We start from the raw sequence: 15,133 nt of genomic DNA, 5'->3' as shown, positions 1-15,133 counted from the left end.
AACTGTTTGGAAGGCGCATGCGCAATTGTATAGCGAGAACAGAGCGCGCAACACCGGACTCCCTCGGTTCACATAGTCCATACTTGGGCATCTACCGGGTCTCATTATTCAATTAATCGATGCTAATGAGCCTTAGGCAGAATATAAAGGAGGGTCCTTGACGCGATTAACGCTCACTTCATCGGAGCCGCGTTGAGGGAAGGCAGGCAACTAGCCATTGCAGTAACCGTGAGTTTTGGGTCAGAAAGAGGAGCTTGAGTATGGCATTTTGGTGTATTTGCTACCTACTCCAAATTAAATCCCATATACTAATGTTTCTATAGGTCATTTTCTGAACAGAAAAGACGGACCCCCCAATAACACGCACAGGCTCATGAGGTCTTTATTTTGAATACCTAAAGTAAGCTGTGAAACTATCTGTTCTTGTGCTCTATTTCCATCTGAGTAGAGACTAAGTTCATATTCTGTGTCTTTATATGTATATAGTGTGCCATGTCCTTGTGAGTTTATTTTTCATTTTTTCTTTTTACATTTTTCTCAGGGCTCCATCATTTTTTGGAATGACCCTGTTGTACTTTGAGAGGTTATATTTTGGGAATCTCTTCTCTGAGTAACTGTGCATCTTAAGACCAATGTGTTTATGTATGCTTTCTCTTTACAGGTTTTTCATCGCCTATTGGGCGCAACGACACCTACCTATATATTTAACACGGCTAGGTACATTACACATTGCTGTAATTATTTTACACTTTTACATTTACATGTGAGTAAGGGGAGGGTAAGTGCTATCCTTGTCCTGAAGAAGGAACCTCTGAGTTCCGAAACATGTTGACACTTTTCACAGTGGTTGTAATACCTTAATTAGTATTGTACCAACCACGCCTCGCACTTTTTAATAATACCAGCCGGGGATTTAATAAATTTTGTTTTACCCACGCGCCAGGTATTTTTTAACTATCTTTCACCTCACCTCACTCACACTTTTGTAGACACACACCCCCTCACATAGTTCACTTACAAGTGCTCCTGCGCAGTCGCGAGTCGTAGCACGCCGCATCCCGTAGAGGGGTGCGAAGGCCCCGATGATGAAGCATGACACCAAGGGGCCTGTTGGTGTGTGAGGGGCATTTATACAACACTGTGTGTTCCCCATCTTGTTTGGGATCACCACCACTCTGAGTGGTTAAATTCTACAGTGCCAGAACTGCCTCCTTCCGCAAGTCCGATCAACTGTTCATTGCTTACGGACGACTGCGTAAGGGGCATCCAGTTTCCAAACCAACAATTGCCCGTTGGCTTTCTTCAGCCATTACCTTCTGCCATTTGCAAGCTGGCAAACCATTGCAGTATTCAGTGAGGGCTCATTCTACGAGGGCGATGTCTTCATCCACAGCCTTGTTTGCTGGTGTGCCTCTTCATCAGCTCTGCCGTGCAGCGACATGGTCCAGCAGGCACACCTTCACCAAGCATTACTGTTTGGATGCCATCAATGAAGCGGATACCGCTGTGGGACAGGCAGTGCTTCGCCATCTTTTCCATTAAGGTGAGCCTCTGTTCCCCCCTCTGCTCTTTTTGCTGTGATTGCTAGGATGTTTTACATGACTGTATTATTATTATTGTCTTGCTTTTTCAATATGTGCCTAGCAATCTCAGCTCTCGGAGGTTACTGCTTTCTATTCTATTCAAGCATGTGAATCTATGAAAGACACCCCTAATACTGGAGAAGACCAATTGTTACTTACCTGTAAACAGGTGGTTCTCCAGTATTGGTGTCTTTCATAGATTCACATGCGACCCACCCTCCTCCCCTCAGAGGCTCTCTTCTCCTCATGCACTCTTGGTCTCTTTGGTGCTACGAAAATCTGAGGGCTTGAGCTTCTGAGGAGAAGGTTCTAGAGGGTGCTGGCGCCTGATTGGCTGTAATTTGGACTAACATAATGACACTAATGTGTTACAAGTAGTTTTTCTCTTTACCATGCATTCCTATGTAGGAATCGTGTTAGAGGTTTTCAGTAGTATTTCCTCTTCTTCTATTATGTATTATGTTTTCATATATATATAATATACATATATTCGCTTCCAAAGTGCCCTGAGGCGAGAGAGCACTCTACTGCCAGCTTGTAGGTAAAACGGCTTCAGTTGCGCTGATGCGTCTTCCAGCTCCGTCGTCTCTCAATGCCTGACGCGTTTCAGTAAACCTTCCTCAGAGGCTCAAGACGTTGGAAAAAGGGTGCACAGCTGACGTAAGTCCTCTTTATCCACATGACATGCCCTGAATGGGCTGCTTGGTAAAGTCGGTGCCTGCTGGGACTTGTAGTCAGTTTTGTGTGCAAATGTTACTGGTGATGGATAAAAGCCCTGAATGGGCCTCAGCACACTGTCGCCATCATAGATCCTATGGTCAGTCCGCAAGCAGCCCATTCAGGGCGTGTCATGTGGATAAAGAGGACTTACGTCAGCTGTGCACCCTTTTTCCAACGTCTTGAGCCTGAGGATGTAGCTTCACCTAGATGTCGAAGGAGAAGAACAATTGTTACTTACCTGTAAACAGGTGGTTCTCCAGTATTGGTGTCTTTCATAGATTCACATGCTTGAATATTCCCCGTCGTCGAAGTGGAAGTCCCACGGTAAATAATATAGCAATAATGAGTGAGATATATATATATATATATGTTCATTCAAGATGCCTGTGACATGAGAGGCACACTGCAGGGCTTTCCCCTCCGGGCTGCAATGTCTCAGCGCGCTTCACCACGTTGCAAAGAGTAATGTGCCCGACGCGTTTCTGGGGGACTCCACCCCCTTCATCAGGGGCTGCTTCCTATCGATTCTCGATGTGTGTCACGTAATTTATGGACATTTTCTATCAGGCAAATCCATGGACATGCATATGTCATCTTTAGCTGGATTTATGGGATTTGTAGTCCGTGGTGATAAAAACACATCGATAGTCTCGGATGCATGATGCTTTTATTTCATACCTTGAGTAGGCTGCTTAATGTGCTTTGGCGCGCTGTAATTGAAATGACGAGTCCTGCGCTCCTTGTACAGCCAAAAAGTTTGGATGCTTCGAGCTTCATCCTGCCGCTCACCGTTACCGAGCAGCAGGCGATGGTGCTCTCTCCGCGGCCAGGCTGCCGCGTGGAAATGTTCATTCAAGATGCCTGTGACATGAGAGGCACACTGCAGGGCTCTCACCTCCGGGCTGCAATGTCTCAGCGCGCTTCACCACGTTGCAAAGAGTAATGTGCCCGACGCGTTTCTGGGGGACTCCACCCCCTTCATCAGGGGCTGCTTCCTATCGATTCTCGATGTGTCACGTAATTTATGGACATTTTCTATCAGGCAAATCCATGGACACGCATATGTCATCTTTAGCTGGATTTATGGGATTTGTAGTCCGTGGTGATAAAAACACATCGATAGTCTCGGGTGCATGATGCTTTTATTTCATACCTTGAGTAGGCTGCTTATTGTGCTTTGGCGCGCTGTAATTGAAATGACGAGTCCTACGCGCCTCTCAGGTCACAGGCATCTAGGCATCTTGAATGAACATATATATATATATATATATATATATATATATATATATATATATCCCTCATTATTGCTATTTTATTTACCGTGGGACTTCGACGACGGGGAATATTCAAGCATGTGAATCTATGAAAAACACCAATACTGGAGAACCACCTGTTTACAGGTAAGTAACAATTGTTCATCTCCTTCGACATCTAGGTGAAGCTACATGCTTGCATTTTATTACCAGACCTGCAAGAATCAGCAGCAAGTGCAAATCTCATGCCATTTTATCAGATAGGTTTTTAAACTAGCTGTGACACCACAGATAATACAGTTGCATCTTTTGGGCCCCTTTCTACCCTTATCATAAGGAGATCTTGTATTCTTCTTTTAGTGACTACAGTATGGTCTTCAGTTGTCTGTTGGGGCAGAAACTGAGTGGGGCATCCCATCAAAAATGCCTCATATAAATATTTCCCTGTATTTACACAAACTCCCCAGCCTATTCTTCCAGTATAAAAACATTCCAAGCCTTTGGATTGGCTCAGTGAAACTTTGCGTGACAGAGTGCTGATTAGTCTTCATTCCAGGAAACTCTTGAACCCAATTATAAGGGGTTGGCAAACTGATCAATTTAAAATGTGTTTGTTTGGTACTGTTAGTTGTAGTTATGTTAGAGTAGAATAGTAAAAAAAAATCATCCTGGAATTAGTGTTGGAAAACACCCTTTCCTACGTGATCTACTTACTAAAATCACAGTGAAAATGTTCCTCCCTTTTTCAGTGTGATGCTTAAGTCACACCAGATAAGTGGCAGCCAATGTTCAACTTTTAGCCATCAAAAACACCATCTTTATAATATTAGAAAATGTGATTTATCTCAATATGGATTCTTATTGATTGAATAATATCAAACATTCAGTCTGAAATGTACCTCCCAAATGAAATTTGCACAGGTTGTATGAAATAATTGCTTATGCCCATTTAGTCCTTAAAAAGTAGACTGATAAATTATATACTTTATTTGTGTGATCCAAATATTTTAGTGGTTGAATTTTATTTAATCATTCTTGTGCTTTCATGAGTCCAAGTATAATTACATAATTCTCTGAACCAATGTTAAAATATGATGGAACTAACAGTAGTATGGATTTTTTCTCACGTCAACGTTAGCGGTGGATCTTCTTGAGAAGATGCTCATATTGGACAGTGATAAGCGGATAACAGCCACTGAAGCTCTTGCCCACCCTTACTTTCTGCAGTATCATGACCCGGATGATGAGCCAGAGGCTGAAGTCTATGATGAGTCAATAGAGAATAAAGAACGTACCATAGAGGAATGGAAAGGTAAGGAACATTAACTCAAAATTCTTCAATGGGGCTGGCTGTAAGCAGTGGATTCTTATCCATATAAAAAAAAAAAGAATTGGTAACACTAAGACCTGTTACGTTGTCTTTTCTTTTTTTGCCTCTTGTCTGATGTTGTCCTAGCTGCATGTGTGCCAAGACCCAGTAGAGAACAAGCATTGGCATAGCCAATAGGTTTCGCTTTTTGGACCTGAAAAGTATTTCGTTATGCAGCACAATATCCTTGGTGCAACAATATCAACTGTTGCATGGCTAAACAATTATAAGGTCCCAAACGTGAGACCTATTGGCTATGCCATGTGACCCTTCAAACAAAACCATCATTTGCCGTGGTCAACGTTAGACTGTTTTGTCAATGCCCAAGCCGACATTAAAATCAGAAGTTACCTGATGAATGTAAATATTAAATGAGCATGGTAAGTAGGTAATCCTTGGGAAAATCTTTAAATATTCATGATGGAAGGAAAGACAAGTGTTGCACGGCTAAACATTTATATGGTCCCAAAGGCGAGACCTATTGGCTATGCCAATGCTTGTTGTAGTTGGATCGATGGCAGTTACAGCAGCACTAGTGTTAATAGTTATACCAGTACTAGTAGCAGTATCACTAGCTATAGTAATAAGGATACACTTATCAGAAGTGATGGGACCACTATAGTACTAGTGATACTAATAACAGCAGTATGATTAGTTGGGATAAAAGTTGTCTTCTACCAATGATTCTTTGAACATGTTGTTGGTCATCTGTACTTTACATTTCTCAGAGTTTGAAAACAGTTGTGGAAATGCTAGTTTTGCCAGTTCAATTCCCTTTGCCTCCAAAAGAGGGAGTACTTCATCAATGTTACAGTCTGTAATATAAAATCTGGTACCGTGTGTTTGAATTCCCTGGTATTAAAGCATATGTTGCTAGCCGCGTAGGCTAGGGCCAGGAGAGGATGTAACATTTATGTCTGTGCTAGGGCTGGTCTGGGAGACACAAGATGCAGTCACATTCACTTTCAGAACAGACGCGGCCCCAGACGCCTCAAAGAGATCTAGTGAAAGTTTCAGCACCCTATGGGCGTCATGTAGGTGCAATAAAAGGCCTTCTGCACACAGTCGCATAGTGTGTACAGTTCCTGGCATAAGAGTGCCCCTGAGCTCACCATAAGAACTTTACAAACTCATCATGGCCTGGGTCAAAATTAGCGTGAAATATGAGCGCAATCAATAACTCTGAAATAATTCAAATTTAAAAAATCACTTATTCCTTGGAACTTCTGGGATAAATGAGAGGTCACTTCTGAAGGTAAGTGAACCACCTGAGTACTAGTACCGGGACGAATAGTAGTGTGGGGAGTAGTAGAAGTTGTTCCAGGGGAAGAGGCGTGATCGACAGGAGGTTTTACACTCAGTGTGGGTTCCGTTGTCAGGTGTTTGGGGGTCCTTTGTTTGAACGTGAAACAAAACTGCTCAAGTTAGCATGTACATTGAAGAAAAAAGGGGGCCGGGAAGGTGAACACGAACAGGAAAGTTCAAGCAAACAAGCATTGCTTAAAAGCAGATGCCCGTTCTCAGCGAGTGTGCTCAGACAGAGTGTTTTCACGCGGCTGCCCGTGAAAGTGAAACTGATCGTGATCATGATCAAATGAACATGAACAAAGGGGGGCGGGAAGAAGGGGAACACGAACAGGAAAGAGCAAAGAGAAAGGGGGTGAAGGAGAATGAAAAGGAAAATGAAGCTGACGAGGAGGGAGTGGGAAAAGGGAGGGGATTCACTTGCTGTAAGGCTTAATGAGCCATTCCAGAAAGCCAGATGGCAGCTGTGCACATTAACGTCCACGTAAGCGCACGCTCGAGGCCAGCAAAAGCCTTTGGTAGCACTTTGGAAACCTAGTTACTAAATGTCTTGCAAGAGCAGTGCATGCGTTGGCTCAGGCGAGACCTCAAAAGAGCTTATCTGTCAGATATGTTGGAGTGGCTGGTCTTGTGATAGCTTTGTATGAATCATCTGTTTTTGAAAATGCTATTAGCTGGTGACCAGTGGAAATCTATCAGCATGAGTGTGATGTGCTCCTATTTCATGAGGCCCTGGAAGAGACATGCTGCAGCGTAAAGAATTCCCTTATGTGGGTTTGTAAGCGTGGGGTGGGAGCGGACCGGAATAACAAGCGTGGAGGCCGTATGAAGTGGGCTATCTCGTAGCCGGTGTTTATTAAAGTACAGTTTTCCAAAGGTAGGGCACAAGGGAAAAAAGAGTCCCAAAGGATTGCAGGGTCCGAGTCCGCGGTGATGGGTCTTCCTACGCGGAACGCCCAGGGACAGCTGTTGGTCTTGACTGGAGTCGGGGCTGAACCTGGAGGCAGCAGTCGGCTCAGCTCCCGGACGGTGGATCCTCGGAGGGGGGGAAAAAGGAGAGATAGAATAGGGGCCGTTAGATCGGTCGGTCAAAACCGAGGTAGGAGACTGTTTCCTTCACCGGAGTGTTGGGGCTAGAACGAAGGTGAGGAAAGGGAGGGGAAGGTAGGAGAGGAGAAGAGACAGCACGGTCAGGGTGAAGGGTGGTTTTGTGTCAGGACGTGGGGGAGGGTTTTTATCTACAGTCGTGATGGTGCCACTCTCACACTTATATACACTATATCTACAGTGCGCGGTGAAACGTGAAGGGAAGGGACTCTTTTCTACACGGGTTGTATTTACAGCCTATTATTTACAGACACTCATACCGCCTACTATCTACACACACGCGGAACTGGTACTCACTTGGCCCGCCGCAACTCCGTCCTTGAGTTGCGGCCGCTCTCCAGCGTCCTCCTCTGGACTCCACCAGTCCTCCGTCCAGACTTCGTCTCCTGGTTCGGATTCGCCTCTCTTCTCCGGGGGTTCTTCGCACGCCGTCTCCTGCCACGAGTCTTCCTGCTTGAACGCGGTGTTGTCGGTTCTTCCTGCTTTTCTGTGGTCCGCCTCCGGAAAGGGGGAGGAACTTCCGGGGTCGCGGGGATGTCCTTCCTGTGTGTTCTGCGTTGGGACTGGTTCCTGCAGGGAAAGAGAAAGGGGTGGAGTCCTGGTTGTTTTGGTTGTCCGGGCGACAGGGAATGGTGGTTGTGACCGGGAGGGGCGACGTGGTATCCGCGCTGACGGCGCCGTGGTCCCATCTCAGGGTTCCAAGTGGAGTCTGGGAGGCCATCGAGCAGGGTGTTGCCACCATCTAGATGCATAAGTATGCTATTGTGAAGTGCCTTTCTGGAAGTGATTGTTTCACTTTCTAGTAGTAGAGAGAGCTGGCGCCAGACTGTCTGTTTTGTAGTTTTTTCCTTAAGGGTGAGGTTGGTGTCCATGATGAATCCAAATGACTTAGCATTGTGTAAAAGTTGGAGTATAAATCTGTCCAGGTTGATGTCATTCAGCTTGGTCTGGAATAGTTGTTTGTTCTTGATAAATAACAGGAATACAATTGTGGTGGGGCGGAGCTTCAGGTAGGTGCTTGACATCCAAGTATGTATGAGGTGCAGGCAGTGTTTGAGTTGTAGCATGTATGGAGTGGCAAAAACTTTCAGCTTTAGTTCTATATGGTCAGCATACTGGTGTATTTTAATGCTGTTATCAGTGAGGAGAGCCCCATGTAGAGGTTGACAATGACATTGAGGGATTCTAGAGATTATAAGGATCTTCTGTGACCTGGACCTACCCATGTGAATGAACTGGAGTCTGTGGGATTAGCAGGAATAGAACCAGTGAAGGGCATTGCTAGTGAGTCCCTTTCAAGACTTCAGGGTGGGATGGTCAGTAGTGTTGAAGGCAGCTGAGACATTGAGCAGTACCAAATGGTATTATATAGCGCAAACTCGACCCAAAGATTTCAGGTCTCAGAGCGCTTTACATGAGCACCAGTTTTGTTACAGATGGCCACATTCATTTTTTTAGGTGCAAGGAGATTAAGTGATTTGCCCAGAATCACAGGATGTTGAGCGTTGTTGCAGAGACGTGGTCAGAAGGGCATTGTCTAAGATTTGTAAGGTAGCCGTTTCTATGCTACAGGGCCATTGGAAGATAGATTAGTAATCATGCAGATGATGATTAGCGTTTACAATATTTGAGTCTAAAGTCCTTTTTGTAGGGTGAATTCACCTGCATCATTCTGATTGGGTTCAGAATTATCTTAGTCATTTTTTGTGGGCATCGTTGAGTCGACCATTTGGTGCTAAGTTTTATGACGTCTGACAACCCAGAATAGCCTGGGTTGGTTGCTCGCCAACTTCATATTCTTTTTTTCCACTGTTTGGTTGTAAAAGCATTACCTTTAGCTGTGAGGGAACCGTAAGCAGATTTTTACGCCATAGGCTCACCAACTAACATTGAAAAAAGAAAATGACAGGAGCATAGTGGGACATCGAGGGAACAGGCAAGCACAAAGAAAAAGATTGCGTTTTTTTTGCTCCACATGAATACTTCGATCGTGTGGGTTGGAAAATGTACACCAAGGATGAGGTATCCCCCCCCTTTTTAGATTGTGCCTGAAGCCACCACAAGTTTGCTCAGAGGGAGAGCCATACGGTGTGTAACCTTTATCTACAGAAAGGTCATAGGTGGTAGTGGTACAATATGTTTGCAGAGTTCCTGCCCAAGATCCTGACGACAAGGAAAAAGCTAAATTGGACAGATTACGCTATGACACAGTCAGTCCTTGGGGAAAGATCCAAGACTATCGAGCGACAAGGAGAACTCCTAGAAATCCGGATTGCCACAAGAGGAGGAGGTTGTCTTAGTCAAAAGGGACAATGCACTGAAGACTCCAAAAGAGGTAGTGTCAAGGACGTGCCTCTCACCCTACGGAGACAAACCTGGTTTAGAGTTTTAAGCAGGAATTGCTGGTGGCTATATGGAACATGCCTTCTTTAAAAATTCAGTGGAAGAGTCACTGCGCGGTATGAAGAAACAGAATTGCCAAGGCAATAGGTGTCCTGCAGTTCACAGGTCAGTTCTGAGGAGCCACACAGAGAAGAAAGGTTGCAGCCCAGGTATCCCTTATGCCACTTCGCGACATAGACCAGCACCCATAGTGCACTACTGCATAGGCATTACCCCATAATACCAAGGCAGCCCTTTTGGGGAAGTCACACCTCATTGGGGTTGGGACCAAAAAGCGCAAACACACGACTCTAGTAGGGGGCACAGTCGGAGAATCCCTCCAAGAGCTGAGGTTAACCACATCCAGAAAATGGACACTAAACACAAAATAGCTTGACAGTTGTATAGGACTGGTACCAAATCCTCCAGCAGTCCGGCAAAAGGCCAGAACTTGCTGCAAGGAAGCATTGCGGTGCCTAAGACAAGAGTTCAGGAGCCTTCTAAGCAAACAAGCGATCAAGAGGATTTCAAAGGAGAAAAAAAACTTTAAGGAGTCTACTCCGACATCCAGACCCATGCTAAACTTAGCAAGTTTTTAACAAGTTCATCAAGGCACACAAATCCAAGACTGCAAAATGTCATTCCGTGGCTGCGGAAAGCAGTATAGATACATAACTGCAAGTGCATTTGCTGACAACTGACACAAGATGTTCCTGAGGTTCTTTGTAGACCAGGTACATTACCAGGTTAAGGCGCTCCCTTTTGGGTTCAAATCTGCACCAGGGGTTTCACAAAATGCCCTGCAATGCTGGCAGTGCATCGAGGAAGCCGGGCATATTTGTCTATCCCTACCTGCGAGATTGGCTGGTAAAGGCCAAGATGTTCAGACTGTGCCAGGAAATCATAGAGCTCATACTCCGCAGATTAGGTTTTTCCTTGAACCTAGAGAAATCATCAACCAGTCCCAGAGAGAGAGAGAAGGCTTTTCTGAGGGTGAAACTAAATGCCAGGGACACCAAAGCGTTCTTAGTCGCAAAGAGGATCCTGGCACTGCCAAAACAAATTCGCCTGTACCAGAATGAACAATTTCTGACTGCGAAAGCAGTCTACGAATGGCTCCAATGTCAGTGGTCACAGACGACTGGCGATTGGGAGGATCTAGTGGCCGTTTCAGAGATGCTTCAGAAAGAAATGAGTGCTGGATTACAGATAACCTCACAGTGGACAGACATTTCAAACAACCAACATTCTGTAATCATCACAACAGAGGTATCCCACAGGAGCTCAAATAGAGAAACTTAACGTCGAGTGCCTATGGATCCAGGAGGAAGAGGTGAAACACATAACCTTTATTGGAATTAAAGGCAGTTGTTTTAGCCGTAAAGGTTTTCCAGACTGTGGTCACTGGACTGACCCCATTGTATTGTCTAGGTCTGTGAAGAGTATTTATAGAGCATGACTGTTACTCCAAGGAGTGTCCTAGCGCTAATGTAGAAAGAGCGATCAGAAAGAGGGAAAAGCTTAGGGACTTTAAATAGAAGTGTAGCCTTGATGCATCTAAGTGTCAGCGGAATTTTGTTTCATGGTGAGGAGCACAGTAAGGAGAGCTATCTGCCTCCTGACCTTGCCTTCCTGGAGTTTGGCAAGACAGAGATTTATAGTGCAACGGTTTCTCTGGGGGGCACAGAACGTCATTCCATATAACATCTTGAACATGCCACCCGCATCCTAGCAGCATGTCCCCTGAGGATCTAGAATGTGTACATCTGAGAACACCCCAAAAATCAATGGAAGTCTTGAGATATGCTAGAATGCCTATCACACAAAAGTTCTACACTGCAAAATGGAACAGGTTTATTGATTTGTGTAATGAGGAAGGCAATGGAGGCTCCTTTATAAGCGTGTCGGGGTGTTGCCCCCTATATTTTGTACCGTCTGCCCCTAAATTTTCTGTAAAACAAAATGTACAGTTTAAATATTTTCTGCCGGTGGCGGGCGCTCTGAGTTTTCCATTCTTTTTTTTATTGGCCACAAGCCTAGTTGCTTAGTGATGTGTACAGGGGCTAAATACAACAAAGGCTCACCTCCTGGTTGTTGACACACACTCGCACTTCAGAGTGCGCATGTCAGGTTAGCCGACTGCCTTACTGCGGCCAGCTCAACATGCGCACTAGAGGCCTATCACCATCTGTGCATAGTAAGGCAAGGGGGGTGGGCAGTCGCAGCTCCCTGCTCTCAGAATGAGCGCTGGGTTCACCTGCCCGATCCAATTCTTGTGTTGCTCTCAACAAGGGAACAGTGTCCGGATTGGCCAGGGCTTGTGACACTAACGGCGAGTGCACACCGAGTCTGTAGAGTCGTGGCCAGTCTGCAAAGTTCCATCCTGATCAAAGGTAGCCCTCTCTGAGACGACACCACACGCACACCACACGCACACCACCACAGTCTAAAAAAAATATGAGGTCATGTAGGGCATACTTGGCTGAGGCTGTTTGTGAATGTTAAACGTTCTGTGCTTATAAATATTTTTGCCAGAATCTTCAGACCCTGCAACTCACATTGGTCCGTTTGAGCAGACTGTGCGTGGCAACATATATTGTAGGGGTGTTGTATTTATTGTGCGAGGTTCCTGAAGCTTTTCTGATGCAAGTTTAAAAAAAGATCACCACCTTTGCTTACTGCATCACACAACAAGTTACAAATTGACACAATTGGCGGCTTCTATCAACGCTAACAGGGTAATTGGTCTCTGGCCGTATGGGTTCCATAGCGTTTAACTGACTTGTCTGCATATGTGCAGTTTAATCGTACATTTCCATTTTTGCATGCTTGGTTGATATATCTTCCCCAAGCTACATCTACACTGATGTTGTACGAGGAGCTAGGAATTTTAAGTGTCTGTCACCGAACCCAACTTGATATTTAGCTCTCCCGCGACGCACACTATATTAGCGATAGGCATGTTGCTAGTGCGAGGTATAGGAGGGTAGAGTTTCAAATTTAGTGTCTACCACATTAACATTAAGAGGCAACACCGGTCTCTCCTACAAGAGGCAAGTGGCTGAAAGTCTTATCTGGTAACATGTAAAATCACTTTCTGGCAAATGTAGGCAGAGTATTAGCAGTTGATGTGACCAGTAACTAGAGCGATGCTAGATTTCAGTCTGGAGTAAGACTAATGAGATAGAAACTATCCTTCATCCCCTACCGGACTGTCCTTTTTTTTATCACAATGTCAGTGGGAAATAGCTTCTTCTGTTTAGGGCCCTCAATGTAGAAAGAGCAAGTGATGTCTGTGCTTTGCTACTGCACTGAAATACACTTGTGTTTCTTGGTTGTCTTTTTTTTATCATAACATGGTTTGTGTTGACAGCCGATCTAGATCTGTCTGCACCAGGGGCCCCAGAAACGCACAGTAATTATTAACTATACTGATAACAACATTTCATCATTACAGTTATACCATTTTTGGGTTATGAATGTTTGAATACAACTTTTTAAAACAAACGTGCCATAGTAAGCTTACAGAAGAAATAAAGAAATATGAGATAAGTAGGTCTAGGCCCTCCAATGTGAGGACAATTATGTTCAAAATCTGGTCCCGATACAAAACAGTCATATCTGCAGTCCCACCGATATCAGGAGCTGGAGGAATAGGTTCCAGGTAAAGCCCTCGATAGTGGTTGTGTCTACCTTTTAAACACTGCTTGGCAGATCAGAGTGAAATTCCAGAATTTGTGACCGTTATCTCAGTTACTGTATTCTGCGATTGCTTATCTAGCTTCTTGTACAGATGTGTTTTTATTTCTTTAAACTTCTAATTCTTAACCGTGTTATGGAATGTTGAGATGTTAGGTGGTTTTGTTTTTTTAAATCCAAATATACCAATAAATTCAAAATACATACCAAATCTTAAAATCTTTAATTTATTGATCATCCAACTGCCTTCGCCCCTCCCTCTCCCTCCCCCTATCAGGAGGTACGACTGCAATGCTGGTGGTATGTTTTTAACTTAAAAGTGGCAGATAACTTTTCAGTACTCAAATGTTCTCAAGTGGTGTTTCTTTTTTTTCCAGAACTTACCTACGAAGAAGTTGTCAGTTTTAAGCAACCAGATTTTAATATTGAAAACTTGGAGATTGAACAGTGACTGGAATCAGAGTAACTTGTGTGCTTTGCCACACAAGGAAGACTTTTAAAGCATAGCATTACACTTGCAGAAAAAGTTTTATTATCCAAAGATCCTGAAGATGAAGTTGAAGCCAGTAATGTGAACTTTGGACCAGGGACACTTTGCTTTCGCCTTGTATCATGATTGTAATCCCAGAATACTCTAAACTGAGATAACGCACTGTTAATGTCTACCAAGGTGCACTGAGTACTTTGTTGATCTGTGTGATATTTGTGCATGTCTTGCAGGAATTGTGCTGCCAAAATCAAATTTGCATTTTCTTTCCAGTGTTGGCAATGTACTTACAATTGGGCTATGAATGTATGTAAAAATGAAATGTGACGTACAAAACTGTTTTCTCACATAATCCTGATTTTTAAAAATTTTATTTATAGCTAGTGCCTTTCAGGAAAATGGAGCATGGTAGAAAGTTATAGGTAGTAGTGAAACTTGTGATGATATGATCGGTATGCTGGATGTACCTCAAACATGAGATCAATAAACTCGTTTGCCTTCTTAACCCCTTGAGAGATTGTTTTCTCCTAAATGTGTAATTTTACATTTACTTTTTTGTCTAAATAATGAGTAGTTTTCTATTGAAATTAAATGTGTCCACTAACCTATGCATAACTTTCAATGCAGAAAATACTGTATTAAATGCAGTTGTTGCTTGGAAATGTGACACGGCATTGCCCAATGAAGATTTCAATAAGATTTCAATAATAGATGCTCATACTATTTTGGTTGGCAGTAAGATCGTTATCAGACAGTGACTGCACCCAAAAAAACAGAAAAAAACTTAATTTGGACGATATTTCGGCCCATAAAAGTAACATGGGTACAGCAAATAAACATTTTTTTAAAAAAGTTAAAAACCAATACTACTTTCTTTTTATTAAAACTTGACCATGAATCTGGCTCAACAAATGCCCTCAAAACTATATAAAAAATAAACTCTCTAGGCCTACATTTCTTTAATTAGTGGCTTGTCCAAGCTCTAAACTGGGGCATACAAATCTAATGTTCCACACAGACCAAATGATCCTTCTTACAATTTTTATTTCGTTTACTACTTTTATGGTTTTACTTTTTTATCCAATATTTCACATTATAAAAGTTATATTACTTAATACAATTGATATCACAATTTTTTATCTTCATTATTCAGCTGTCATACAAATGACACAATGGGTGTCAACATCTTTGAAATCACAGCTATCTACAAAAAATGAATCAACACGCC

The 15,133-nt window shown here is 43.5% G+C and overlaps 1 protein-coding gene and 1 long non-coding RNA gene across 2 annotated transcripts in view; both read left to right on the top strand.

Annotated features, from left to right (window-relative positions):
• The window catches only part of MAPK11 (mitogen-activated protein kinase 11), a 212,278-nt gene extending 197,868 nt beyond the window's left edge, over nt 1–14,410 (top strand). Inside the window, exons 11-12 of the mRNA XM_078679120.1 lie at nt 4,695–4,868; nt 13,796–14,410. Of these exons, the coding sequence (XP_078535246.1) occupies nt 4,695–4,868; nt 13,796–13,869 (248 nt within the window). The 3' untranslated portion in view covers nt 13,870–14,410. The remainder of the gene's footprint in view (nt 1–4,694; nt 4,869–13,795) is intronic.
• LOC144822055 (uncharacterized) lies at nt 178–995 on the top strand. Its single transcript, XR_013608543.1, has 3 exons — nt 178–228; nt 324–400; nt 662–995. It is a non-coding gene; the product is annotated as an uncharacterized LOC144822055 (long non-coding RNA).
• Nucleotides 14,411–15,133: the final 723 nt, after the last annotated feature.

Source organism: Lissotriton helveticus, chromosome 1_1 (genome assembly GCF_964261635.1).
Source record: "Lissotriton helveticus chromosome 1_1, aLisHel1.1, whole genome shotgun sequence".
Taxonomy (NCBI): Eukaryota; Metazoa; Chordata; class Amphibia; order Caudata; family Salamandridae; genus Lissotriton; species Lissotriton helveticus.
Note: the sequence above shows the minus strand (reverse complement) of the source record. Positions and strands in the feature narration are given on the sequence as shown.